General features: G+C 39.3%; 1 protein-coding gene across 1 annotated transcript in view; it reads right to left on the reverse strand.

The window, feature by feature from the left end:
* cdh13 (cadherin 13, H-cadherin (heart)) overlaps positions 1–27,832 on the reverse strand; it is a 269,402-nt gene that overhangs the window by 185,449 nt on the left and 56,121 nt on the right. The window contains exon 2 of the mRNA XM_028407949.1: positions 7,324–7,444. Coding sequence (XP_028263750.1) covers positions 7,324–7,444 — 121 coding nt within the window. The remainder of the gene's footprint in view (positions 1–7,323; positions 7,445–27,832) is intronic.

The following is a 27,832-nucleotide window of genomic DNA, read 5'->3' on the forward strand; positions in this document are numbered from 1 at the left end:
CAAAGGAATAGATATATGTATATATGATAGCTGTGCATATGTTCATAGCCATAGAAAGTCAATTTAATAAATTAATAATGGAGAGGCAACACTATCAAAACATTGCTATGGTTATGGGACAAAATAAAAACAAACACATAATGCATATTCTAAATGTAATTCATATGTTAATAGTGCCTGAATACGTAGCTATCTCCAGCATATACCACATGCCTTACTTAACACAGGTCTAATGTGAAATGTATTGCTGTCATAACACTAAACTTTATGTGAAATGTTTAGAAAAGGAAAAAATGAAAGCTTCAAAAGATACTATCAGTCAGGTTCTGTAACGAGGCTGGAATGGTGGACTCATGAATTGTGCCAACAGCAAACATACAAGATGTTTTCAAGCAGTTTCCCAGCTGCTGCGAACTTTGATTGAATGTGTTCTCTGATCATTTCAGGCCATCACTTCTTCTCAGAATCAAGACGTGATGCCAGCATCTGGTCAGAAGAATGTAATATCAATCCTGACAGTTTATGTCTGCTCGCCAAAACCTGCTCGCTAAATTCCCTCAAAGCTGCAATTAAAAGCATCATGTTACTAATTGATGAACAGCCTCTTAGTGAACAGCCGGCATTGAATTAAACATGTGGGGTTTATTTTTCATTCCAGGAGTGCTTTGAATGATGTTTGTTAGACCAAGTAGAAGACTGCAATTTGCACCAGAGATGTTTTTTTTTCACTGTTAAGTAGGTTAGGCACTTGATTATGGGAAGGAAGCAAAAGTGCTCTTTTTGGGGGTGTAGAAAGGAGAGAGAAAGTGAGAGAGACACAGAGAAGGGGTAGTATATGCCAGTTGCATCATTATTGCAGATGGGGTCTTGGAACTGCTGTCCCTTTGCCCCTGATACCCTGTGATTGCAGCCTCTGCAGGCTGCCTCTCAGTGATGCTGCTGCTGCTGCTAGTTTGTGTGCCAGTGTATCAAGGGGACGGTTTACAGCCAGCAGCAGGTGTACAGACAGAAAGGTGAGCCATCCATCTGAATGTCACCCAAGATGGAAACTCATGCGCTAAATATGATCTAATGAATTACAATTTAACATCAATAAAGTCAAATAATGTTGGTAAAGTAGGTTGACAACAAATATGTAAAGTGATGCCTTATTACTCTCTGTGTTTTAGCATCTTTTAACATGTTGTTTTGGTTTTCCCTGATCCACAGTTTATTGTCACTGATTAGCTTCTTTGTTAAGACTTGCATGCTAGACATGCTAGACACATGCTAGAAAAATGAAAAATGCACAATTGTCCTTAAATGCCAGGAACAACAGAACGAAACATAGCAGTACAAATGTATTCAGGGAGACCCTAAAAAAATTAGTTCATCAAATTAGATTTGGAAGGCTAAACTCACAAACCATTAAACAAGAGGAATACTCCATCCAGGTCCATCACTTCTTAAGATCCATGGAAACATTTCCATATGGAATCAAATTTTTTATGTATAGTATAGTATAGTATAGTATAGTATAGTATAGTATAGTATAGTATGCTAAAATAATACAGAAATTCTGTCGCTCGATATTACTCTAGGCATGCACTGTATGGGTCATATAGAAACCTATATATATTATGGATTCAAAATTTCTCCTGGTATTTTTTATTATTTTGCCACTTCAGCTTTACATTCCACTCTATCTCTTCTCCTCAGCCTCCACCATTTACTCTTTCCTCCCTGCCACATCAGTCCCTCCTCATTCCCATTCTATGTGAGCCTTCCTAACTACCATCCACCAGCAGCAGCCTCCAGTCACAAGTTGACCTAAATAAGTTTGAATTTAGCCGTGGGTCAGACCAGTCCACTAGGGACTCATGTGGATTTTTTTTTACATTCACTCTTTTAATGTCATATCACTTTTAACAAACAAAGCCCACATGTTGTACCGGTACATATATTTCTCAAATTCACAAACATACTGTATGTAGAAACATCCACCCACCCACCCACCCACACACACATACACACTTGTATACCCATACTAGTAATGGCCTTGCTGTAATTACAGTCATTTGTCAAAAGCACACTTTGATTTATGGTCAAATTAAAAATACACCAGAAAGGAAGCTACAGGTCCCGGTAACTTCGGCTGCAGAAGGTGATTAATGCTAAGCCATTACAGGCGTGAGAGTGGCATGATCTAGTTGTGCACCCCGCCGTGCAGAGTGAAGTCAGTGCGGACATCAATCTATGCATCCACACCCTCTGGATGACACAGTGTACTGCAGGTGGGTTGGTGGCTTTGGGTGGCATTGGTCAGGGTGCTGCTGGGTTACGAGGAGCATGGCACAGGTTATGTTGCCAAAATTAATAAGTAGGGCAATAATGCATGAGGCACAGCTATTTCTATTTATTGTAAAGGTTGACTGTTTACAGGCTTATTCCATCACCAAGGAATCACTTTTATAACTGAGCTTGGTGCTTACTACAAGAGTTGTTTGGCTATGGGCCACAAAACAGAGGAGAGTGGCACTTTGTGTATAAACATATGATTAGAATGTGCTTTTACTGTGCTATAGCCTTGCATCCCTGCTGTTTGTATTTTACTTCTGTAAACTTAATTGCTGTTTATCTAAAGTAAAATAATGATGTACTCAGTCAGTGACATTGTAAATGTTTGAAAGGGTTGTAAGGTTAAAGGTTTTATGACTAAAAAATAAAAGCAAATATACCCTTCAAAAACAAGATAGAGTTTAATAAATTATAGCTTTGAGGGTATCAACCTTTAAACAAGCATATATCACATGAATCTGTTTTTGCAGCAAGGAGGACTGTTTGATTTTATATAAATCTGTCTTTGTGGCTGTCCATGTGTTTGTTTAAGTGTTGTGTTTGTGGCACGACACATTCCTTAGAGAATATTGTGGGCTCTGAGCAGGATGGACAGCAAACTTTATCACCTAAACTTAGAGAGCAGAACCAAGGAGCAGAGAAGGAAAAATAAAACACATGAGAGAGCTGTTCCATTTGTCCAATTTATCTACAACCGCTAGGTTATATCAGAATTCAAGTACTTTTAAATTGCTTCAATGATAAAGTCAGAGGGAATACAGGCGAGAGACAAGAATCGTGCCAGAAAAGAGATCTTCGGAGCTCAATGCAGTTAATATGCCCTGGGCCTTGTGCCAGCCAGGAGAGCTCCACGTTTACAGGATGCTGCCTGAACATGAAGTGGAAGGCTTAATGCAAGCAACGCCAAGTCTGGAGAAGACCATCTCCTTAAGGTAATCTTTTTTAAGTCAAGTCTTAAGGAATGCTTAAATACGGAATGTGAGTAATGCCATAGAGAATGCTAAAGGCTGCCATGTTTTAGGAGTAATCATATTTGGGGGTGGGATTGTAGGAAGCCTTTTTAGAGCCATGGTCTTGCTCTGCAGGAAACAGATAAGGTGGCTCTCCTCATTTCTTCTCCACATTTTATCAGCTGTCAGCATGGTATGCCCTATAGCTTCTCACTACACCATAAAATCCCAACTGTATTTCCCTCCTAAGGATTGCATAAATTAAGAGAATGTAATAGATTTTTATGACGGCCTCTTACATAAAGTATACTCCTGGCTGTAAATGTTCATGAAGAAGTCCGGCTTTTGCACAGTAACATTACTCAATACCGTTAAGTACTATTATTTCTGACACCCCGTCAAGCCGGTGACAGCAAACTGCATCAACTTTACTGCCATATCTGAGAGAGCAGCAACAAGGAGAGAAACAAACACGCTTGCAAAACTAAGGTGAGCTATAACACCTATCTGAAAATCAATACCTCTCATTGCTGTGTTTCTCTGCATCATGACAGAACCCACTGAGAGAAAGAACTATTAAAGTTACTTTTCCAAAACTGAGAACTGATTTATCCTTCAAAAAAAATGTCATTCAATGCCCAGCCTGCCTAATGTGTCTCGACCCTGTGGAGACATGTAGTCTTTGTAACAGAGATATATCTTTTGTAAAATGAATACAGGTTGGTCCCTATAATCTAAACCCATTAGTCTCTCAGTTTTCTTTTTTTTTGAATGATGCAGTGAAACTGAAAAAAAAACAACCTTTGTTTGAATTCTGAGTGAAAAAAGGATCATTTCCATCTAGAACACTTTTTCATAGCAGAAGTACACTTTTAATTTTATCCAGCAAGAATGTCACACCTCATGATCAGGTCAAACATCTCTTACACCTGAATAAACTCAACTTCTTATTAAAAACCAATTTTATAGACTTTTCTATTAAACCTTTTATATTTCGAAATTAACTTCTTCTTTGTTCAGAATGGTTTTCAATTGAGGTGCAAGCTGTAGGCAGCGTCAGGATAATTCTAACTGGGAGAGCAGCACATGTGCATTTAAGAGTAACCTCTCAAACTGTCATTTTATCTGACAATTTTTTTTTGAATACTGAGTAGCAGGAGTGTGGAGTAAGGGTTGTCTTCTAAGAGAGAAAATAAAAACTGAATTTCTTTGATGAAAGTGAATTGAAACGGTACATAGTTCAACTAGTGTCGTCAATTCAAAATGTTGGAAATTTGACTCTGCTGACCAGTTTATCACTCATTTGAATTACAGTCACATTGATTACAAGAGAGACAGTCATGGCTTGCATTGAGGAGTGAATTTTTCTTTATTTAGTGAAAAGGATCTAATCAAGAGCCAATGTTAGATTGAGAAATGCAGAATAAAATGGTTAATCAGAGTTTTAAGCACAAAATATACTGAATGACTACCATAAGTCTGATTTGATGATTCTTCTGAGTCTCTGGACAGAATGTGTTTTTTTTTTTGTTTTTTTTTGCATGTAAATGCACTAGTTTATTTTGGGGTGTATGTCTGATGTTTTATAGGTAAAACAAACCTCTCCTCTACAGACTACTATGTTATATTAAAGGGTCTGGATTTGGTCATTTATACAGCTTGTAACTCTTCAGCAGTATGCACAGAAGCATTAACAGTCATGTCTCTGCATATGTTTTTATCTTTTATGTGCATTTATTTTCATGATTAGCTCGGGTTGTTCCACTGCCAGTGATGGTGTGGAAATTAAAATAAAATAAAAATGTCCAGGGTGCCAACAATTGGAAAGACAGAGAAAGAATGACTCTATGTGTATGCATTTGTTTCTCGGATGTGACCATTAGCCAAGATAGATGTCCTTGAACCCCAGTCTGTGCCAACAGGTATCTCTCACCAACAGACCGCCCCTCCACTGGTAATTACACAGGGAGGTCTATAGCAGGTGGCACAGGGCTGAGCAGAATTTGCATAAATCTGCATGTGTCACTGGGCTTGGCGGCAGCCTCTGGCACTCTGAATGAATCACACTCACACTCAACAGACAATTTGTTCACATTTAACAAAAATATGGATAGGAAAAAATAGGGAATGTTTTAAAAAAAAACAATTCTCTGTCTGAAACCTATACATATCAGGGGAAGGCACAAAATTGCTATCCTTTTAGAAACACAATGATCCAACAACACATTCAGAGCAAAGAAATCAATAAAACAGCACACAGAATGCAAGCATTAGGATTTTTTAATCCACCACATGTATTCATGTAGCTACATAGTTATGTGTGTACTGAACGTGTATGCGTGTGGCCATCAACACTCCTATGCATCTGTCCGGAAAGTGCAGTGAGCAGTGGGACCCCCATGGCGAGAGGTGTTTCTGCTGACAGGAGCATATTCAAGGTAATGGAACCGCTCTGTTGTCCCAGAGCAGAGCACTAAAGCAGAACTGAGTTCTGTCTCCCACTACATGCACCGCTGAACCCCCAGATGACAAAATGCCTCAGTGGCTGACCGAATCAAATAGAATAAAGCTGAAAAAGAAGAAAGAAGATTGAAGGAGAAACTCTCAGATTTGTCATATTTTGCTGTCTAGGCAGGAAGGTATGTATTTTCAATTGGAAAAGCGCACTGTCAGTGGAGTGCCACACTAAGGAAGTTTGCTCTGTGTAAGAACACACTTCAAGGACTCCAAAGCCAAAAAAGAAGTATTTGGCAGCACATCATTGTGTGTGAAACAGGTCATTATATTCTCTCAGTGTAGCCTTGTATTGTACAAAAACAACTGGGAGAACAATAGGATGATGAAATAAATAAAGAGGTTGAATAATTAGAGCGGAAGGAAAACATTCTGCAATAAATGACAGACTACATTAACACATGATAAATTATTCCCATTTGAATTTACATATTTCTATTGCATTTCATCATAATGTACAAATAAAACAACAACTCAGTGTAAAGGTGAATGAATTATTAAACAAATGAATTAGTAAAAACTTCCTTAGCTCTCTCGTAAAACTTCTGGTAGCTGACTGCACCTTGTCGATTTCTGTGGGAAGACATGCCAGAAGGCATAATTCACAGCCCCAGAGGGGCAGACTGCTAGCTAGCAGACACTATTGCTGATCTCTGTGGAGACAAAGTAGAGTAGCATATAGGCAGCACTAGAGAGCCCCAGAGGAACACAATGGACCAATAAGTTGTGGCAGCAATATGGAGTTGAGATTGGTCCGTGTTTCGCTGTGCAGGAGGCTTTGGGGAATCTGATCGGTCACTGCTAGAACACAAAGGGTGACGAGGCCAACTCCTAGATGGAACTGAGCCTTCTAGACAATGCCTCCAACTCTATGACCTCATTCTCAACTGCTTTCTAAATCTTAGATGTTTTAGTAACAAACCTTCAGAGATCAGCTCTTTCTGCATACCAAGTGAAATGTAACTCAGAGGCTGCTCAGGACTGATTTCTGCAGAAGGCTAAGTGGACTCGAGCCTGGTAACTGGCATACTGGGACTGAAAAACTCCAGGAAAACAGTTGCAAGACAAATCCACACACACAAGCACAAGCACACAACACACACAGTTAACTGAGCATCCCAAAGCTTTCTTCAGGGAAGGAACAAAACAGAAAAAAGTAAATATCATCTAATCAAGGAGAATAATTCATTTGCAGACAAATTATGTTGTTGTTGTTGCTGTCATTGTGGCACAAAGAAACAGCCAGTACTATTCCATGTTTAGAACAAGGACTCACATGAATTCTAATAAATGTGAAAACAGCCCATATTCACATATAAACACATTTTTACCTTGACCTTTGCTCTGCTTCAGATTTCTGCAATATACACCTGCTGATAAAACTGTGTTTTTGCTGCACTTGCAGATTTGTGTTGTAAAATCATGGCTTAACTGAGCAATGGAGCAACAGCCTAAACTGCAAAACAAGGAAGACTCAGTGTCTCAGAGTTAGTGTCAGTTTGTTTTGTCCATTTTTACTGACCTTGGATAAGCGCCTGGCCTTTCTGGAAAGGTCCATGGTATGCCACCTGGTAGTTTTTGACCTGGAAGCCAGGCACACAACCCTCACGGCCTCCATCCTCTTGGCCACCTACGTAGGCAACCTAGAAGACAGAAAACAAAGCAGGGGTCAGAATAAAACAAACAAACACATGGTTTCTGTGTGTACGTACTTGACAGGCTAGGGAGGACAAAACAACAAAAAGATATTGTTTCCCCTTAGTGACAAACACCATTTCTTCCGAAATAAACACCAAGAGAACAGAGCAGATGCTACACTGGTTTAATGCTGTGTCAAAAGGTATAGTTTCAAATGAAGGATTAAAAACAGAACAAAATCAGTTGAATTAAATTGATTCTTCTTTATGTTAAAACCTAGCTAAAGTTTTTAAGTTTTAAGTTTCTTAAGTAGCTTAGTAGTCCAGTTACAGAGTGCATCCATATCTGTCCAGATTCATATATGAAGGAAAGTGAAAAATATTACGATGACACAATGAAGCTCTTTTTAAATTGATCTTATCTCCAGTTAAATATTAGTGTAAAGCTCTGCAAGTTTAGGTTATGAACTCTGAAATTAAAGCCAAATGTGTTTTGTGAGGTTCTTGTGACCTTTTTACCACCAAAAGCTAATCTGTTAATGAATTCAGATGAAAGCCACCACTGATACAGATACATGGCCAAGCATAACATAATGCCTCTGGCCATGACACTGCAGAGGCCAGAACAAAAACAAAAAAAATTCTATTTACAGGGGCCATATCTTCACACTCACAGAAGCCTGTGACTTCTAACCTATGAGTTGACTACTGCAAAATATAAGGACAATTAGTCCCTGGGCCTGCTTTCACACCACTTGGTCTATTAGATGAAGCCTTGGCCTGTGATCAGCTACTCTCACATTATTTAGTATCAATTTGACTGTGAGTATGATGCCTAAAGAAGGATATTGTCATTGTAATATGCTTCTTTACATGTCTACACATCTCTTTACATGTTTCTTTCATGTTGTTCAAGTCTAACATCACCTACAAATGTAACTAATAAAACATATAACAGAGAAAGACTTTGGTAATTACGTACTCACTTTAATTATGCCTTGTGATCAGGGTTACCATGTTAAAGACAAGCATGGCTTGTTTTCAGGTTTGATTTTAAAAAGTGAATGTGTTCAGTAGCTTTAAAAAAATGTCTTGCTGTGAGGGTCAATGTGTCATTTGGTTGTTATTTTGAATTTCAAATTTAAGCAGACTAAAATGTCTACAACACTCCCCCCCTTGACTTTTGATTGACCAATTTTCTAAAAAAAAAAATCACATTTATTCAGATTTTTGAAAGTTATGTTGGGAAAAACAGCACCCTAACCCCTCTTTGGCAAAACAAACATCCATTATGGGGTGGATGTTACCATAGAAACAGTAAAGTGCCTTGCCTCAACTGATCAGATTGAAATCACACAACTTCTAGGCAGGAAGAGGTGGACATCATGAACATGTGTGAATATATAATGTCTGAGATTTTTAGGTCGAGCACTTATTAGGATCTGTTAATATGTATATTAAGTATACATATTAACAGTTATTGCACAATATTATTTTGACATGTATTCATTTTAACTACTGAGTAATTCCAAAGACTCAAACCCAACAACGCATTCAAGACCACAGCAGCTTCCTGTCGAGATCCAGCAGTCCAACTTCAACAGAATGGCAGGTGATCAACACCATATTCAGTAGATGTGTACTGTCAGCTTCCTGGTGCAAAATCTGTATGTTTGACTGCAGTTATAAATTAATTGGGCAGGTACTGTAATTGTCTAGGAAATTCGCAGTAAGTAGGCAAGTTGATGATGTTGTCACTGTAGGACAGTTTTTTTTTTTTCTTTTTTCGAACTGACACCAGCTTCTGCATTCTACATTCCATATGTTGCTTTCCACTCTTGTCAATTATGCAGTTTTGGTATCAAAATGTACCCCAAGTCACCCCACACTTCTCTGTTGGAATTGAGGAGGTGAGGTAAATTCCTGTGCCTTAACACAAGCCTGATTACTGCCAGCTTAAATAATGATATAGAGCAGTTCAATTAGAGAGTGCTTAATAATAATAAGCCCCAATCAGAGAACAGGAGGTCAGGATGTGCATAACCTCAAACTTTTTATGTATTGGCAATAGACGACATCATTACACACTTTAAAAGACCAGAAACACAACTGCATGCGATGTAGAGATTCAGACATGCAATGACTGTAAAATAGAGAAGCTTGATGATTTTGAAAATCCAAGAAAATCAACTGATTTTTCTACAGTACATAGCATGTTGGGCAAAAAAATGACCAGTGATGCATTCCGTAAAGAGCCGAGACACAGGAGGTCCATTGGCCATTTATGGATTCAGCCCACATAGGGAGAAGGTTTTTATACATGGGAAAGGAGCATGAGGGGAGACAGATTAAAGATTTTAGCCTTAAATAACAGTCACAATCAAATATTTTCTCCCCCAACTGTTAGATACATGTTACTTTTTTGTGTGAAAATGTCCCCTCTCCACAAAAGGACTACATACACTACACATGACACAAGGCTTCTTCACTAGTTGCTTGACCTCTGCTCTAGTAACTCTCCCAGCTATCCATCTATCCATTAGCCAAAGTACTCCTAAGAAGGCTGCAGGAAAACCCTGCTGACATTACACGCAGGGGACAAACAGGGTACGCCTTGAACAGGTCAATCACAGACAACCATTCACACTTACAGGCAGTTTAGAGATGCCAATTAACCCAACCTGCAGGTCTTTAAGACTGTGGGAGGAAACATGAAGAGTGCTACAATAAAGAAATTGATAATTGAATGCCGTCAGTGATAAAGTTATAACTTTATAACTAAAGTTATAACACTTTTAAAAGCATAAAAGAATTCGAGCTAAGAAATTATTGGATGAAAAAACTGCAGCAAAATAGCACCAAGTAAAAACATCAGTTCTGACAAAAGCACATAATAGTTGTAGGAATCTTTACAATTTCAGAATAGAAATAATCAATTAAAAACAGAGCCAGATGCTTCTCATTCTGGTGCACAAGCCCATCAAGACAAAGAGTGATGATGGGAAACTACACAGAGGCTATTATAGCTTATTTCACTATTAAATATGTATATATATATATATATATATATATATATATTAAAAAAGCCAAGGCAACATCTATATGAGCCATTCTCAATGACATGATTTAAAAGTTAACAAGAATAAACTCATTTTCAAACAATGCTTAGTATTTCATTGGGTGATACATCATGCAGGTTACCAGACATTCACAAAGGCAGGCTGTCTGTGGAGATCTGTCTGCATGATGAACAAGCTTTGGCAGACTTTCAGCCACAGAGGTCATTACATGTAATGTCCCTGGAAAGTAATCGCTGCGCCCAGGGGACTTAGTGCTTCTCCTGCATGTGTCAAAATGTTAATTCAGTTCCATCACGAGGTTTCCAGACAAGGTGGGATACAATGCTTGTTGGTCCATGAACTCAATCAGGTTGACTAAAAGGGCTCGAGGCCCACCAGCGTAGCAAGGATACATGGGACACACATGCAAATGCAGGAAAAGACATTACCATGCACACACACACACACATAGAGAGCACACTGGTAAGCAGATACCTGAAAACACACCGCACAGCAGGACACAGCAACATGAACACCCATTTTAATGTCCATTAAGGGGGAAGTATTGCAATCCAGCCCTAGTAACTCACAGTAGGACAGCAAAAGCATTAAGGCAACACAATGTTAATGGCAATGTTGTTAGCAAAGGGGACTATTATTGTAGGCAATATTCTCCATCAGGAAACCATTTAAGAATGTACGAGACACGTGAAGGTTATTTCATCCAAGCCACTCGGAATAACCGGAGGCATTTTTATCAACAATGTCCATCTTTCCACTGAACAAAAGAAGAATTCATTAAAAGTATTATCTCAAAGGATATACAAATGCTTTGCATGGACATTATTTTACATAAGGAGATCCATTATCAGGACTTCCTTTGAAATTTTGTATTTGTGTCAGCGTGCATGGTTTTTTATTTTACGCCCTTATTTTGCTTTCATGCCACATAAAAGGATCTGATGTGATATGTGTTTGCTAGTCATTTTAAGTATAGTAGGCAGCAAGGATTAGTGTGTGGTGAATACAAACATCTGTACCTGTTTCCAGATGAATTCAAGTTTAGTTTTTACATTGTGATGAGGTGGGTTCTAACAATATTGTTGCAAAGAACAAATTATGGAAACAAATCACTGAGGAAATGTGTTTGTATATTGCTTTCCATTCTACTTAAAGCAGTGTGGAATGGTGGCTGCAACACACATACCAATTTATACTAAATATTGAGTACTCATTGAACATGTTGATTAGCTGTTTTTGTTTAGCAAACTGAAATTGCTAGGCAGCTAATAAATATGTGGCCTCCTAGTAAGTAGTGGCAGACATAATATTATCACATGTGGAAATATGAATAGGTAAATATTAAATAAAATTCTCTGCCTATGTTATTGGCAAGTAGCACTGAAGCTGAAACATACACACTTCTCAATAAATTGAAAAAAAGGCTTACCATGCGATTCATACAGGTTTCTCTATTAGTTGGACTTTATTTGTAGATTTGGTTAAAAATGGATAGTTTCATATGGATCTGTGTGTCATGGTACAATAAAGTTTAGTTTAAAGAACATAAGCAATTGTGGTTGAAGATCAAGCGTTTTCACAGACCCAACAAATGACTTGATCTCCTTCTCTGGTCCAGTGTCTCACAGTAAACCCATTGGAGAGTTCAAGTCACTTGCTAGTTGACAAAATGTTTGTCACCCTAAAGCCTGGTCTAAATACTACAGTACAGTCTGATTTTTAATCAGACTGCTTACTGTGTTTTTGAACACATGCATGACAAAGCACACAGTACACACAAGCACAGAAAAACAAGCACAATGATAAGTGATTTATGAACATTGAAATATGTTTTTTCCTGTGGTCTAATGAGGGACATTAATTAATTTCTGTGTGTTTCATCTCCAGTAGCTCTTGCCTGTTTGATGTCTCTGTGAAGGCATCATTGTTCTGCAGTGATTGGCTTAGTATGAGTTTGTCAGAGCTGTGGGTCTGACAAAGTCAGTCTGGGCTGGGAGAAACAAAGAGCCTTGGAGCACAGAAACAGTATCTATGCAGCAGGAACAGTCATCACACTCAAGCACTGCTGGACAGAGAACGTTGTGCGTTACTTTAAAATGATGAGCCAAAGAAATAAATGTGGATGATATAAGAGAGTGTAGGGGAATAAACAAACCAGTAAGTCTTTCAGAGAGTATGAATGCCTAGGATCCATTTTTGATGTTTTACAATGAGATGCATTCACAGTCTATATAAACTGAACTCATGTTAGTTTTCCCTGTTGGTGTGATATGTCTCGCCTGAATAAAATAATTACACTTGGGGATGGACTAAAACATCTGAACTGAGATCCTCAATCATGTTTTCCACACATAAGTGAGCTTTAGTTTTAAACACACATTGAGGCAACCGGATGCATAGCATAGTTTTATCAAGATGATCCCCTACTCCTCTGAGGGGCTTCATCAGGTCTGCTGCTGTGGTGGAGTTTTACGTTAAAATTGGTCAATGGTCAGCTAAGGAACTGAAACCAGCATGAGGCTTTGTGTGGAGCTAGTTAACGACCCACCCAGTCCATCTCATATCAAAAAATTGCAATAGTCTACAACACACAAAAAAAAAAACAGTAACACCATGAGGCTGTCACAGCATGTCCTCTGACTTGACAGGATCTGAAAAGAATAATATGTGAAGATAGCAGGCTTATGTGTCATGCAGGAGCAGCACTCCTATTTCCACTAGTACAATGATAAGGGCATTCTGTTGTATTTTTCCAGAGCAAGCCTACAGATCAATGAGAGACAAAGAACGTTTTTTTGTGGTTGTTAAAAAAACAAATGAACCAAGGGGAAATCCTACATTTTTACAAACACATCAAACAGTTCAGACCAGAGCAAACAAATTGAAGTGTGAAAGATTACAAGTTCCCTTGACAACCACCACGCTGAGAAATCACAGCAACAGGAATGTTTCAAAAATGTATTACATATTATAAGCAACACTACCCCTGCAAGTTTGTACATGTAAGCACTGAATCAAAAGATCACTCCTAGCAGTTTCAGGTGGATTTGGGAGGAGGGGAGCTTCCAAAGATACAAAAACAGACATCACCCTGCTTTACTTCTGACTTGACCTGGAGTGAGCCCCCCCACAAACAGCAGTTGAAAAGAAAAGCCTGTGAAGACTGGTTTGACCCATTTCCAGGACAACCAATACTGAAAGTGGGAATACACAATAATAATATTAAAAAAACAAATACAGTCTGTCTAACCTGTTTGTTGCAAATTAAGCAAGATCAATTACCTTGGAAATCAGTGATCTAAATCACAATACAACTTAAAATAAAAAAAAAGTAGAAAGTGTAAGAAAGAAAAAAGTCTGAAGGTGAGAAAAACAGAATGGGTGTTGGTGGATGTGTTTTATATGCACTAACATTATTGGGATAAAATAAATATAGTCATATTGACAACTTCTTTAAGCAAAAGTCTTTAGGTTTATGTTGGCTCTCTGGCACGGCCCAAGGAATGCTCAATCAAGAGAAAAGATCCATACATTTTACTACCAGCATTCAGATCATTTGATCTGTTTATACTGTTTTCACCCATCTATAAAATTAAGCGTAAGGAGCATATGGAGTAAAATGTACACTATAATTATCACAAGAGTCAGAAAGGCAGTGAATGAAAGGGGGTAGTCCTGCTGCACAGACATGTGCAGACAGTAGTATTGATTAAAATAGGAGCGAAGGGATCAGTAAAGGTCTGCTGTCTAAGTGGCTTCTGGTTGCTGTTGTAGTGATGATGTCGGTCAACTCATATCCATCTGAGAGGAGCAGTAACAGGTCAGCTCTCGGCTTGAGAGTTTGACATCTGATTCAGTTCAAGTGTGAAGGACCAGTCAGGTGATTAAGGCCAATGGCTTGGGAGAGCACACAGTAAATGTCACCTCTGGTGGAAATCCATACACCCTCAAGAATCCACAGTGCATCGATAGATAGAGATGGAGAGGGCCATTGCCTGATATTTGCTAAAGAGGGTAAGGCGGGGGCTGAGAGGAATGCCGGTTAGAAGTGATGTGTGAGCATGTGTATGTGTGAATAAACACGTTCAGACAGGGGAAGAAAAGCAGATTGAGAAAAGCAAAGCGAGACAACAGACAACACATTTCTGTCAGCGCCTGTGTCTTTCATGCATTCTAATGTCTTTGTTATTTAGAGTTATTTCAGCTGGTTCTTGTTTATTGAGCTGTTCATAGCAAACACTTTCCTGAGGACTTGAACCAAAACATAGGACAGTCTATTTATTTGAATTTATTGCGTAAGCAAGACTGGAAGTTTGTCTTACTTTATTCAATAACAAATAAAATCTGACTTAAGAATGCAATTTTCCTTTCTAAAGTTTGCCTGTAATTTGTGTCAAATTGTTTTCTGTTGAAACTGAATAAGAATCACCTTTATACCTACTTCGGTGGCTCCAGGCAATGCACTGGTTTATTCTGCCTTCTATTTATGTATCTGTTTTCCTGTGCATATGTGTATCTTGTGTGAAGCCCAGTCTCACTGAGAAATCTATGATAAAATTGTGAAATTGGTTCACAGTGACAAATATAATGGTTTTATAAAAGATGAATTAACCTTCCAGCAGTTTTAAAGCTGGCTGTGGAAGCAGGTGTGGAAGATTCGAACCGTCAACATCTTGACAGGGTCTGCCTAAACCCCTGGTTTATCCAAATATGGGCAAAAGGTGGGTATGTGCGAAATGCTAATTGCACCCATCTGTCAGTCGAAGCAGTCACTTGATAACCTATGGTCTCACTTCAGGTGTGCCTGCATTTCTGAAATGTTGCCACTTCACTGGAAGTTATAACCCTAGCAACTTTCAAAATATTGCATTGTGTGGTCTTTTTCTTAATCTATCCATGTGAAAAGAGGCTGCAAGCATTACAAAACTAGCCAGCATCCATGGCTCTCCACTGGTCATACTCTCAATGTCTACATATTTCTTTCAGTGTGTGTGTGTGCATGTCTGTATGTCAATGCATTCACGGTGGATAGTTTGCCAACTACCCAGCCAGACAGCCTGCCAGTACACTGACATTTCATCTGGCCACCATCTTGTCCCCCAACCCCCTCGCCTGACTCCGTATTTCCCTCCTCCTTCCTCAATCTTACATTGCCTCCACCAAGGTAAATGTCAGTGCACACACTTCAGCAGAGAACTAGCTGACCAATCCAGGACTGGCTGCGCCTGCAAGCCAGGATGACGGCAGGAAGCCAGGGCAGAGACAGACAAAGAGAATCAATCAGGATGGGCCCTGGACAATTGCAGCTGGCAGGTTAGCCAGGCATGGAGCACCTGAGTCATGAAACAATCTGGTTCCTGGACCAGATTGCTGAACCCTGGACACACCTGTGGGGCCTGTAAAACAACACTGGAGCAGTAAACACACAGCCACACCATAAAGGAGGAACAGCCAAGCAGGGACAGGTGAAAAGCAAATTTTCTGCTGGTCAGTTGTAGTCACTGGAACACAACATTCAGGAAGGAATAAAGAGGAAACCAAAGGCAGAAACAGGATGATGTACATAAAAAGGTAAAAAGAGGGAGTAGAAGGACACAGCATTCACATAAATGCTCATCTCATTGAGCTGATATTGTTGCCTTAAAGTGTAGTAAGTAATGAGTTGAGTTGCATGGTCAACAAAGTCTTAATATCAGGCAGTGTGGCTTCATACTGCTGAGCCAGGGACGTGCAGAGACCTCTGGACCTCAAAGTGAAAAAGGGGCACATGGAGCATGAATTTGAAACACCATACAGAAACCCGCCGTACAATGTAACTGGTTGAATTGAACCAACCCATATTCATAGAGGGGATAAAGGAGGGGTGGAGGTACAGCCCATATCCACAAAGCCATAATTCAAGCTGTACATTTAGGACATATAAAGATAATGTGTTAAGTTGAATGTAGAAGCTGTGAAAATATTTGGAGGGGGGTGGGGGGTCGGGGGGTACTCCCCCAGAAAATAAGCCATTTCCTGCATTCTGGTGGATTTCAACACCTATTCTACCTACAAAAGTAAAGGCTTAACTCAATAACTATTACTGAGAGATTCAATAATAACTCCTTGTTTATTTTAAGCAATGATGACAAATACAAAATAAACTGAAAACAAAACAGTTTTGTCAACCTCATGGTGGTACTCCAATAAAGGATATTAGAACAAAATACTGTATGTTTACATCTGTTACTTTTTAATATCTGTGCCACCATGATTTTAACCACAAAAACCACATTTCTGTTTCACCTTATTCCCAATAAGACCATCAGCTGGACTGTCAGATTTTAGAGACAGACTTCACAAAACCATTCAGATTTAACAGATTAGAAACAGATTACTCAAAGCCTCCAAAAAAGATGCAAAACATCTGCACAACAGGTAACTTAGTTCACCATAAATCTGTGCTGATTTGTCTGCATGTGTTGATCAGCACACACAAGCAGTTCAAATGAAGTGACTGAAACACAAAGGGAGGGATCAATATAGAAGGAAACCCGCTCCCTGTCTCTCACTTCTGTCTTGCCCTATATGCCATAACATCTGCTGCACGGTGTGCTTGCAGTTGAATCTCAGACCTCACCTGGCAACAAGAAGTTCTTTTTTCTGATTGGCTGAGAGGTCGCTAAAATTGGCTGTTGCTCGGCTAAAATTAACGGCAGGGTATATTTTAACTTCTGGTACATCAAAAGGGTACAACGCCTTCAAAAACATACTTCAACAAAGTTCTTTGGGGAAAAAAGGAGCAATGAAACTGAGTGTTTGCTAATTCATATTGACAAAATGAATGCAGCGGTGTACAGATTCAGCCAAATCAAAACTCATTGGGCAGCCTGATCATTCAGCAAGACAACAGTTTTCAGGGGAAAATGAAATGCTGAAATTAATTTCTAAAGACTACAAGAGCTGGGAGACACACTACATAGTGCGTGTAGTGTAATGTGTAGGATGCATTTGTTACCCAGCTGCATCCCAAAAATACAAACCTAGAAATTTCAGTCAAAGGGTCCTAAAGGTGAAAGAAAGGTGTGCTGATGTAGGAGAAAAATGTTGCACAGTGAGTAAATAGACAAAGATTTTGCAAAAAAAAAAACAAAAAAAAACACACAAGTGTGCATTTACCGAACAATTTCTATTCATTGATCTCCAACTTGGAGCAGTGCTGAGCAGACTAAAGCATGATTCCCTGGCACATCAAAAAACCCCTGCATCCTGAAGAGCAGGGAACAAGAGTAAATTGCCCTGGTGACTCATTCAAAGCATCTGAAGAGCTTCCTGGCACAAGCTACCACATTGTGTAATGAGAAATTCTCTTACATCACTATAAGAGTGATTTGACTTTGAAAGTTTTAGCAAAACATTTTATCCAAGCAGGCAGTGTCCTATTGCGATGCAAATCCAACATCCCAGGGGGGGTGTAGAGTTGCGTGGTAAGTGAGCTGGCGTAACCCTGACAGTATCATTTCCTCACCGTCAGTCTGCTCAAATCCCTTTTCTAGTTGGCAAGCTTGTCAATACCGCTACCTCACACACCTCTCACTTCAGCGCGCAGGAATGGAAAGAGAGGTGTGAAGTGAGGGACTGGAAAAACAACAAGAGCGTCAGCTGCAGGCACCAGCTGCTATCCAGCAGAATTCATTTGAATGCACTTTTTTTTCCCCTATTGGGATTTAGCATGTCAATCTGAGCACCTTCAGCTTTATCTAGATGGCATGTTCATTCACCTTGAAAAGGGTGTTTTGTCTAATAGCCTCAGTATGTGAACTTAAGAAAGGAGCATTTCTATGAATATAGCAGCGACTTTCGCCTGTCTGAGTTTGTTGTCTCTAAAAAAGAACCACAGCTAAGTTATGCCAATAAACCTCTTGGCCATGGCAGTGACGGATGGAAACCCAATGCGAGGCAGACTCTGCTGGGGCTAAAATGGTGGCACATTGACAGGGAGGTTACACCTTTTCAGGTGTTGTCAGTAAGAGAGCCAAGTTAAGAATGGTGATGCTATCACATTTTGTTCTCAAACACTGCAAATTGCAACACAATTCAACTGTGAATATCTGCAATCAGGAGTTCACCTTTAAACACAAGGCTATCGGAGGCCAGCATCAGCCTGTGATGCAACAAAGTGAACGGGAAGAGATAAAGCAAAAGGAAGTATGGATGCAGATTTACGAATCCTGTGTTTATCACTTCTAAAGCTTTTGTTGGGCAGCTGGTGGGCTGAACAGCAGTTTTTGTAGGGGTGGTCATTAGAAGTGAAGGACTGAGGTCTGTGTTTGTTCGTCCTCATGGTTTATCTGCTGTTATCAGCTTACCTTTCTTCTCTCCGGCTGACCTCCATTCATCAAAAGTATCATGCTGGTGCTGATAGTCTTTCTTTACACTCCCCTCCCTCCACCTTGACTTGACCTGCAACAACACCTTGAGACAAGTTTCCACTTTTTCCTGCAACTTCCTCCTTCCTCCTTGTGTCATTCCTCTCTCCCCATTTTTTCATATTGCCGATGTTCCTTCCATGACTAAATATTTTAAAAATTAATATATTCTCTGTGCTCCCCCTTCTCTTATGTAACCTGCATAATGTGTATGATTCAGACAGCTTACTGATGACACCTTTCGTCAACAGCCCAGTGAGGTTAATCAACACCTCAATTAAAACTTGTTTTGATTACAATCCACTGGAGGAGCTGAGGAGACAATCAGCATGCCAACCACCTGTGAACAATATATGAAAGACATCTCATTATACAGTAATACAGTATGTGCAGGACCAAAGTCTTATCTTGAAGTCTTCCCCTCCTTCCAACACCAACACACTGATGACTGAGGGCTGCGGTGAAATCTGAGCAGCATTAATACAGCTAACACCCTTTGATAGAGTTACCAAACTGACACTACAAAGAACAATGTGCAGTATGATGATAATTAATATTTCTCATTAGATTCACTTCTATCAATTTTAAGTTACTTGCCTCACACTTTCTACATTGTTCTTCCTTCTGGTCTACTTTCCATTACTTTGCATTTTGGCCAAGAGAGGGAATCTATCCAGGCTCTGTGCTCTTTTGTTCTCTGTCCTCAAACTACTCACGACTTCAACTGAATAGGATGATTGCAAATTACTTACAACCAGTCCTGTATGATTATTTCAAGACATACAAAGTCTACTAACAGACGAGGCCTAGCAGGGGTTAGAGCTTGTTAGACTGGAAGGAACCACCGAGGATGAACTATAGAATGGCCATGGAGTTGCCAAAAATCAGTTGTTTAAAAGACTCGAGGTTGGTTCTAACAATGCTCATAGATCTCCATGTTCAATGGCCAAATACAAAGCAGAAATACACAAGCATACAGATAAAATATAGAGATAAAAAAATATAGACCGAACAATAACAAAAGAATCCAGAAAAATGCATTTCAAAAAAAGTTATAAATTAATTTGCATTTTCATGAATGAAATAAGTATTTGATCCCTTCGCAAAACATGCTTTAGTACTTGGTGGAAAAACCTTTGTTGGCAATCACAGAGGTCAGACGTTTCTTGTAGCCACAACATCTCAGAGGGGCTTTTGTCCCCCTCCTCTTCAACTCCAACTCCCACCTTCACCTCCCTCCACAGATTTTCTATGGGATTAAGGTCTGGAGACTGACTGGCCACACCAAGACCTTAATATGTTTCTTCTTGATCAACCCTTTGTTGCCTTGGTCGTGTGTTTTGGATCACTGTCATGCTGGAATACCCATACCAGACCCATTTTCAAGGGAAGGAGGTTCTCATCCAAGCTGTGATGGTGCATGGCCCCATCCATCCTTCCTTTGATGCGGTGCAGTTGTCCATCCCCTTGGCAGAAAAACACCCCCAAAGCATAATGTTTCTACCTCCATGTTGGACAGTGGGGACAGTGTTCTTGGAGTCACAGGCAGCATTTCTCCTCCTCCAAACATGGCGAGTTGAGTTGATGCCAAAGAGTTGGATTTTGTCTCATCTGACCACAGCACTTTCAGCCAGTCCCCCTCTGAATCACTCAGCTGTTCAGTGGCAAACTTCAAACGGGCCTGTACATGTGCTTTCTTGAGCAGTGGGATTTCAGTCCTTCACGTTGTTACCAACTGTCTTCTTTGTGACTATGGTCCTAGCTGCCTTGAGATCATTGACAAGTTCCTCCCGAGTAGTTCTGATTCCTCACCGTTCTTATCATCATTGAAACTCCATGAGGTTAGATATTGCATGTAGCTCCAGACCGAGAAAGTTTGGCAGTTATTTTTTGTTTATTCCATTTGTGAACAATCACACCAGATGTTTTCACCTTCTCACCCAGCTACTTGGCGATGGTCTTGTAGACCGGACATCCTTGGTCTTGGTCATGGTAAAGATTGAGGATTGATTGATTACTTCTGTGGACAGATGTGTTTTTTACCTCACAAGCTGAGAGGGCTCCTGTCAGCTCCTTACTTGTATAAAATACACCTCGGAGCTATTTCATTCATGAAAATATCACTTATATATATATATATATATATATATATATATATATATATATATTTATATTTTCTGGATTATTATTATTTTTTCTGTTATTGTTCTTTTTCTAACTGTTCAAATAAACCTACCAATGAAATTATAGACTGATTTCAAGTCACTATCACTAAAAAAATAATCTGGTGCAAATAAATCATTTATGCCTTCTATGTAGAAATGCACAATACACAGATTTCCTAATGTAAATACTAAAAAAATCTTTTATTTTACCTACTTAGTATTATAAAAGCTCTTGTCTTGTCCTCCACAAAAAGCAAAGATGTAATCCTGCACTCCTATCAGCAGTAAACGGCTACTGGAAATCATGCTTCACAGAATAGATATAGAAGAGACAATTAAGGTCTGAATGTAAACATCCAGAAAGGATTTATGTGCAGCTTTTCGTTGTCAGCCTCATGAGTGAAAATGTAGCACAAACACAAGCTGTACCCATAAAACTGAATTGCCCAATAATCTGTTTCCATTTAAAAATACATTCAAAGGCTTCAGGCCTCATAAGTCTCCAAGAATGGACATTGTGCTTTCATAGAGGTAATTTAAAAACATTTCCCAGGCACAGCGGTGGAATTTGATTATTTTGATGGAATGTCAAAGGGGAAATCCTAACCTGATTTAAGGAAGTATAGAAAAATACATTTTCAAATCCAAATGTACATTCAATCCCATTTGATCCGGTCAGAAGTAGACTAGAAATTGGGAATCATATTCCAGGCTGTTTCCCAGCTGTGAGTTCGCACTCAGGTCTGATGAAGAAGTGGATATATTACTCCTAAGCGGGCAGACCTGTCTGGCTCCATTGCCCCTGGAAGACATGATATAGATATTTATGCTACACAGGGTCCCATGCAGGTCTGCATGTGCTGATTACGCCATCTCAGAAAGTACAATACTTTTTGTTTTGTTTTGGACATACACTGCATACAAGGTACATACAATTCCATGTACTGCTTATTAACTGCTATTCAACAACAGGGGATTAAAAACATTTCTTTACAGTGTGTTGGCATGTCAGTAAAGCTGATGTGTAATATAAGCAGTGAGAGCTTTGATGAAGTAACGAGAGGCCCAGGGTCATCTATGCCTGGCTTGGATAGGAGATCATTACAGGCCTACAGCACAGCTTTAACTCACTTTCTCTATTTGTCTTTTTGCTCTATTTCAGGGAGAGAGAGGAGAGATGAGGACAGGAGAGGCATTGATCGTGCCTTCAGTGACAACAAGTGCCTCTTTTTCTTTCCCACTCTCAGTCTTTCTGCCTTTTGTCCTTGAGCACATAAGTGATGTGTTCCTTTTTACTATACCCATATACGATCAATGGCAATGATTTGGGTTATGGGGAATGAGTGATTGTGTGTGCATCATGGTTTGAAAAGGCGCTACAGCTTTACAAATAACCACAATGCCACCAGTCTGGTTGTATGATCCTTGTAGGGAAAACAAAGTAACAGTTTTTTTTTCTCCTTATGCACAAATTAGCTTGAAGCTTACTTTGTGTAGAGTTAGAATAATCGGTGTTAAGTCATTGCAACTTACTGGGAAAAACACGAAAGATCCACAGACTTTGGCATTTTAGTTTAACAGCCCTTAGGTTTATAATTCTTATAAAAATGGTGCACAATTTAGCAACTAGCTTTCAGAAAGTTAGAAATAGAAAGAGTAGACTCTCCTGCATTTAACTCTCACTAACTGAGAAACGGCCATGCATACCATGCCTAGACCTTAGAGAGAAAGCTTTCTATTAGAACCCAACATCCACACGGAGTGTCTCTAATAGCTCAATGAGTGTTGTTGCTTTAGATTTTGGAAAGTTCTCCTCCCAGCTAAGCAGCTTCTAAACAAGTAAACAGCATTAGTATGTATAACAATTATGTTCTGCTTAAAGAAAAGTTGTCATAAGCACCACATTTAATGTTGGAATTGCCTTGAAGACTTCATCTAGGCATGCAGCAGCAAGCTGCCAACATTACAGTAGCTACTATTGTGATTCAGTGAAAGATCCCTCCCATTCAGCAGCCATTATTAGTGATTTAGCCCGCAATTCTTATTCATGTCTCGTAGTGCAGTTTCTATTATGTATATCATGTATATGTTTGTTTCTTCATTCACTTGGTAAACCATGAATTTAGTGTATTATTCACGATTCATGATTACCATTTTTCACATATGGCATTTTAAATGTTACATGAGTCCCTATAACTAGTGTTTAACTGATCCATATTTATTATGCTTACCACTGTAAAGAATGCAATGCTTTCAAACACAAGCATAATTGAAAAAAAAAACTATTCATTCAACAGGTGCTCAGAAAGGTAAATCTGTCTCTGGAATGAAGCAATTCTTTTTTTATGTCAGCTCTGCTAATAGTTCTGGGATACATTTCTGTTGTTATTGCACTCTAACGGCCTGTTAGCCCCTTCCTGTCTTGTGTTATGACTGTCTTTAATCAGACAGCTTATTGAATAAAAATATCCTGACCACACAGCAAGGAGGCTGCCAGAATATCTTTTTATCTTATACATTTCATTCCAGAAGCACTCTAGACCAATTAAGTATAGCACCAGACAGTGGCATATAGATGATTAGATTATGTAATTAGCCCAGCAGCAAAATGAGAGAAATTATATTATATAAAATGAGGAGAGATAGTATTTTTTTTTGGCTGTGTATATCGAAACTAGAAAATGGGCAAAAGCACTTTTGTCTTGACAAAGCATTTTCTTTTTTTATCTACCTAGTATATAAGTATAATTGGGCAGTTTTTTTCAAATAATGCCACAGAAGTCAAAAGAAAAAAAACTCTAATGTAGTACCAGGGACAGTAATTATGTCTCTGTTGGATGAAAGACACCATACTTTATTATTTAAAGGACACACACATCAGAAGTATTCCCACTGGAGCCTGGTGAGTTTTTACAAAGTGGTCTCTATTCAGTGGCAAAAAGGGCAGAGACGGTACTTTTTTGTTATTCATTTGCTCGATTTGTGAATCATTTGCTCTATTTGTAATGAATAATCCATAAGTCTTTGATTTAATGATAACTCACAAACTTTTAGAATTCGCCTTTTGCTGATGGCGGGGTCACACCAATAAATGTGAGTATTAATGAATGCTGTAGTCCTGCAAATTGAACTGCAAGAAGGAGGAAAGCTTTCATGAAGAGTTGGCCACTCATCTTCCAATTTGCCACTGAATAAGTTGTGCTAACAAAGTATGATGAATGTCCAACTGTTTAAATATTCATGCGCTACATAATACGCTGTATTACTGTGTCCGTTTGTGCCAATAGACACACACACACTAACAACTCCTCTGTACTGAACAGAAAGACATTTTCTCCCTCCAGAATGCATCCATAAACTTATATGTATCTTCTATTGTTAGCATTTTATAGATTATTGCAGAGATTCAACAAATTAGCTCAAGTAGAAGAGAGATGACTAATTAAATTACAATGGCTATAATATAATCAACATTGGATTGTTTGTACAACTGTGTATGTGACAAATAAATTGATTTGATTAAGAAGTTTCAATGTATGAAGTTTTTTTCAAGTAATTTTCCGCCTTTGCATAATGTAGTGTATAATCATTACAGCCTCACCACCATGGTGAATGTTATTCCTCTCACTGCACCTTTATTACTTCAGTCTTCATTAGGTGAGTCCGACAAATGGAAGCAGATTCAAAAATTCATATCCCTGTTTCTACACCATTTTCCACACTACAGGAAGATCAAAGCAGTCAATATTACAGTCGTCCACTCTTCACTTACGTAGTAAATATTGAATATGCTGGATATACTGCAGTGCTGCTGTATGGAAATAATTGTAACAGAGTAGTAAATGTTTCCTCGGCCCCCTCCCACCTCACTGACCTTCCCGGTGTCTCTGGCTCTGAGATGGGATGTTAATGCCTGTGTCTGGACGGCTGCCATGCTGCAGCCTGTGCTCTAATGGATTGATAAAAAAGCTCTGAGCACAGAATCAATCATGATATAAACCTGGAGTGAAGCTTGTTAAACTCTAAAGAAAGTTCCTCTACTCTAATGCCCCTAATCTTCAGCAATTTGCTGTCCGACGGAAAGATTGCAGTTGTTACCCTTCTCCTGCCATGCATTAGGAGGCCAGAATCATTTCAGGTGAGGGAGCTGAGGTGGATCTGAAAGAAGTAGGAAGTTTGCGAGTAAGGTTTTCTGAGTCTGAGGTCACCACCTCTCATCTTTGTGTGTCCTCATCTGCCTCTTCTTATAAGGAGTTTGAATCATCTCTTCTGTAATCGACAGCCATTACAAGAAGGCAGCATGAGTGACCTTGCACATGAGTAAATAAAAAAAAAAATACTGCATGTGCAAATAACATAGAAAGAAGACAAAAAGAATCAATTGGTGCTGAGGTACATTGTTGGTAAAAGTATTTTAAAACTTTTAATTTGCATTTGTATAGTGTAACTAAAGCGATTTTTTTTTGTATTTTAAAGTGATATCCTGAGATGGATTTGTATCATCTTTGTTTGCAGACAGAGGACACTTGCATCCAGCTGCATGAATTCATTTGGAGGAAAAACTAAATGTGAGAAAACAGGCAAGCAAGGCACGATGATGGTCAGAATGCAGTCAGACAAATTCAGTCCCTTAGTCCAGCCTTAGTGTGCATCCAAGGCTTTCCACAGTTCCAGTGTGAATACCATAATGATTACAACAGTCATATGTGGTCAGAGCTCTTTATTATACTAAGATTGGAAAAAAATATTTATCTGTGAGTAAGTGGTCAAACCCTCACGCTCCTATAGACCTTCAGGTCTTCCTTGTTATGTCAATGTTGTGCCTTTAAACAGCACATTCACTGACCCTTATTCTGCAGTGCCCTGGTGTCATTCAGAACACTGACTATAGCCAATTCCAGGGAGCAAATTAAGGAGCTATCAATTGTGGCGGAGGAGCATTTTTTCACTACGGGGATGTCAGAGCGGAGACGGAGTGAGGGCAAGTGTAGGAGATGGGGAAGTGGGAACAGGCATGGCTTGAGGGGTTTATTTTGTCCACATATCCGTGGGTCAGACATTATTCTATTTCTCCACAATAAATCTGATTTAATATCTATTGTGCTGCAGGTCTTGCATGGGTGCGAGTGCAAAAAAAAGAGGAGATGGAGGAATGGAGGCAAGGCGGAGTGTTATAAATAAAAAGTGAAAGGAGAGGAAGCAGAATGGGATATTGGGAGAATTGTTGTATTAAATCAGAATAATAAAGCCGTACATACACAAACAGTATCTAATAGAGACGTCTGGGAGCTGGAGAGCTACCGCTCCTTAGCAAATGGTATCGGAGGTCCACAGTGATGCTGACACAAGGACACAGCTGAAGCAGCTGGTTTTAATCAACACATGCAACTCCCACACAGAGGGTAAAGTGGCTTACAGCGTAAAAACCCGCTCTGCTTCTGCGGGTCTGGAGGCTTAAAGTGTTGCTGTGAAATAACGAGCCGCACCACTGGTTTAAAGTGTGTTGTAACTGGTTGTAATGGTGTCAAACTCCCTGTAGCAGGCTTGTCAAAGAGCAGCACAGAGATTGGACGCTGCTTATGCTAATCGCTGCCATCGGAAAACACTCAGAGTCTTATATTGCTGCTTTAAACTGTATGTCCCAAGCGCCATAACACATTGTGTGCTTAGATGATTTACTAAACGGTGATACAGTGTAATAGCCTCGTGGTGTTTTGGCAAACTGTTCAAACAACTGCTATTAGCTCTTTCACTTACACTGACACAATATCACTGTGCTGAAATGTTACCGAATCCTCCATCAGTCCTTAATATAGGCTTATGTGTACACCATCCTGTTTCATATCCCAAAAGACACTGGCAACAGGACCTCTGTATTCATGACATTGACTGTTTGCCATAAGTATTATGAAAGAGGGAATGCATACATATTTCTGTCAAACCAATTTTCCACAGAAAGGAAATGAGTGATGATTTTTTTTATATCCTCTACATGGGGAGTACAGTATATCCTCTATGCAAAGAGATTATCACCACTTCCTAGCACTACAAGTTGCAAAGAGGCAATTTCTGGTGGGTCTCCAAATGAGCCATGACTATAGATATGTTTGCTTGGAGCTCGTTTCCAAGATGAGAAAATACAAATTCACACTTGGAAGCCAGGCTGTAAAAAAACTGAAAAGTGCTGCTGGGCAAGAGAATTATGTAAGACAGCTCTGAGAGACAATTGTTGAGCTAAGTTGTACCATCATTTCAGCCAGAGGTGCTTTAAGGGAGAGGAAAAGCAAAGAACCACAAATAGAAATCTATGGGAAATTTGCTGGTTGTATGATCCAATCCCTCCCACAAAAAGCCTGATTTATAACAGCCAAACAAAAAAAATCAAATCGTGTTGTGCTGACATAACTGTGAGGTGGCACAAGTAGACCTAAAACAGTGAGTGTAGGCACACTTATCATACTGTTCTGTCCAACTTGTTCAGTTCATTCCAAATTGTGTGAAGATGTTTTACTAAAACGAGTGAATGAAGACCCACAGTTAAGATAAAGTTCTGAAGCTGGCAGTATGAAGATGTGTTTTGAAACTTTTTAGTTAAAGCTGGGAGATTTTAGATTTTTTTTTCTTTTAATAGTTTTTATTCCCTAGAACTGCAGTTATAGCACCATCCACATTATTTAAATAAGGTCCTCAGATTGTTAGCCTGAACTAACTGGCTGGGACAGGCGGGCTTAAATCTGCACT

This window comes from Parambassis ranga, chromosome 6 (genome assembly GCF_900634625.1).
Source record: "Parambassis ranga chromosome 6, fParRan2.1, whole genome shotgun sequence".
NCBI lineage: Eukaryota > Metazoa > Chordata > Actinopteri > Ambassidae > Parambassis > Parambassis ranga.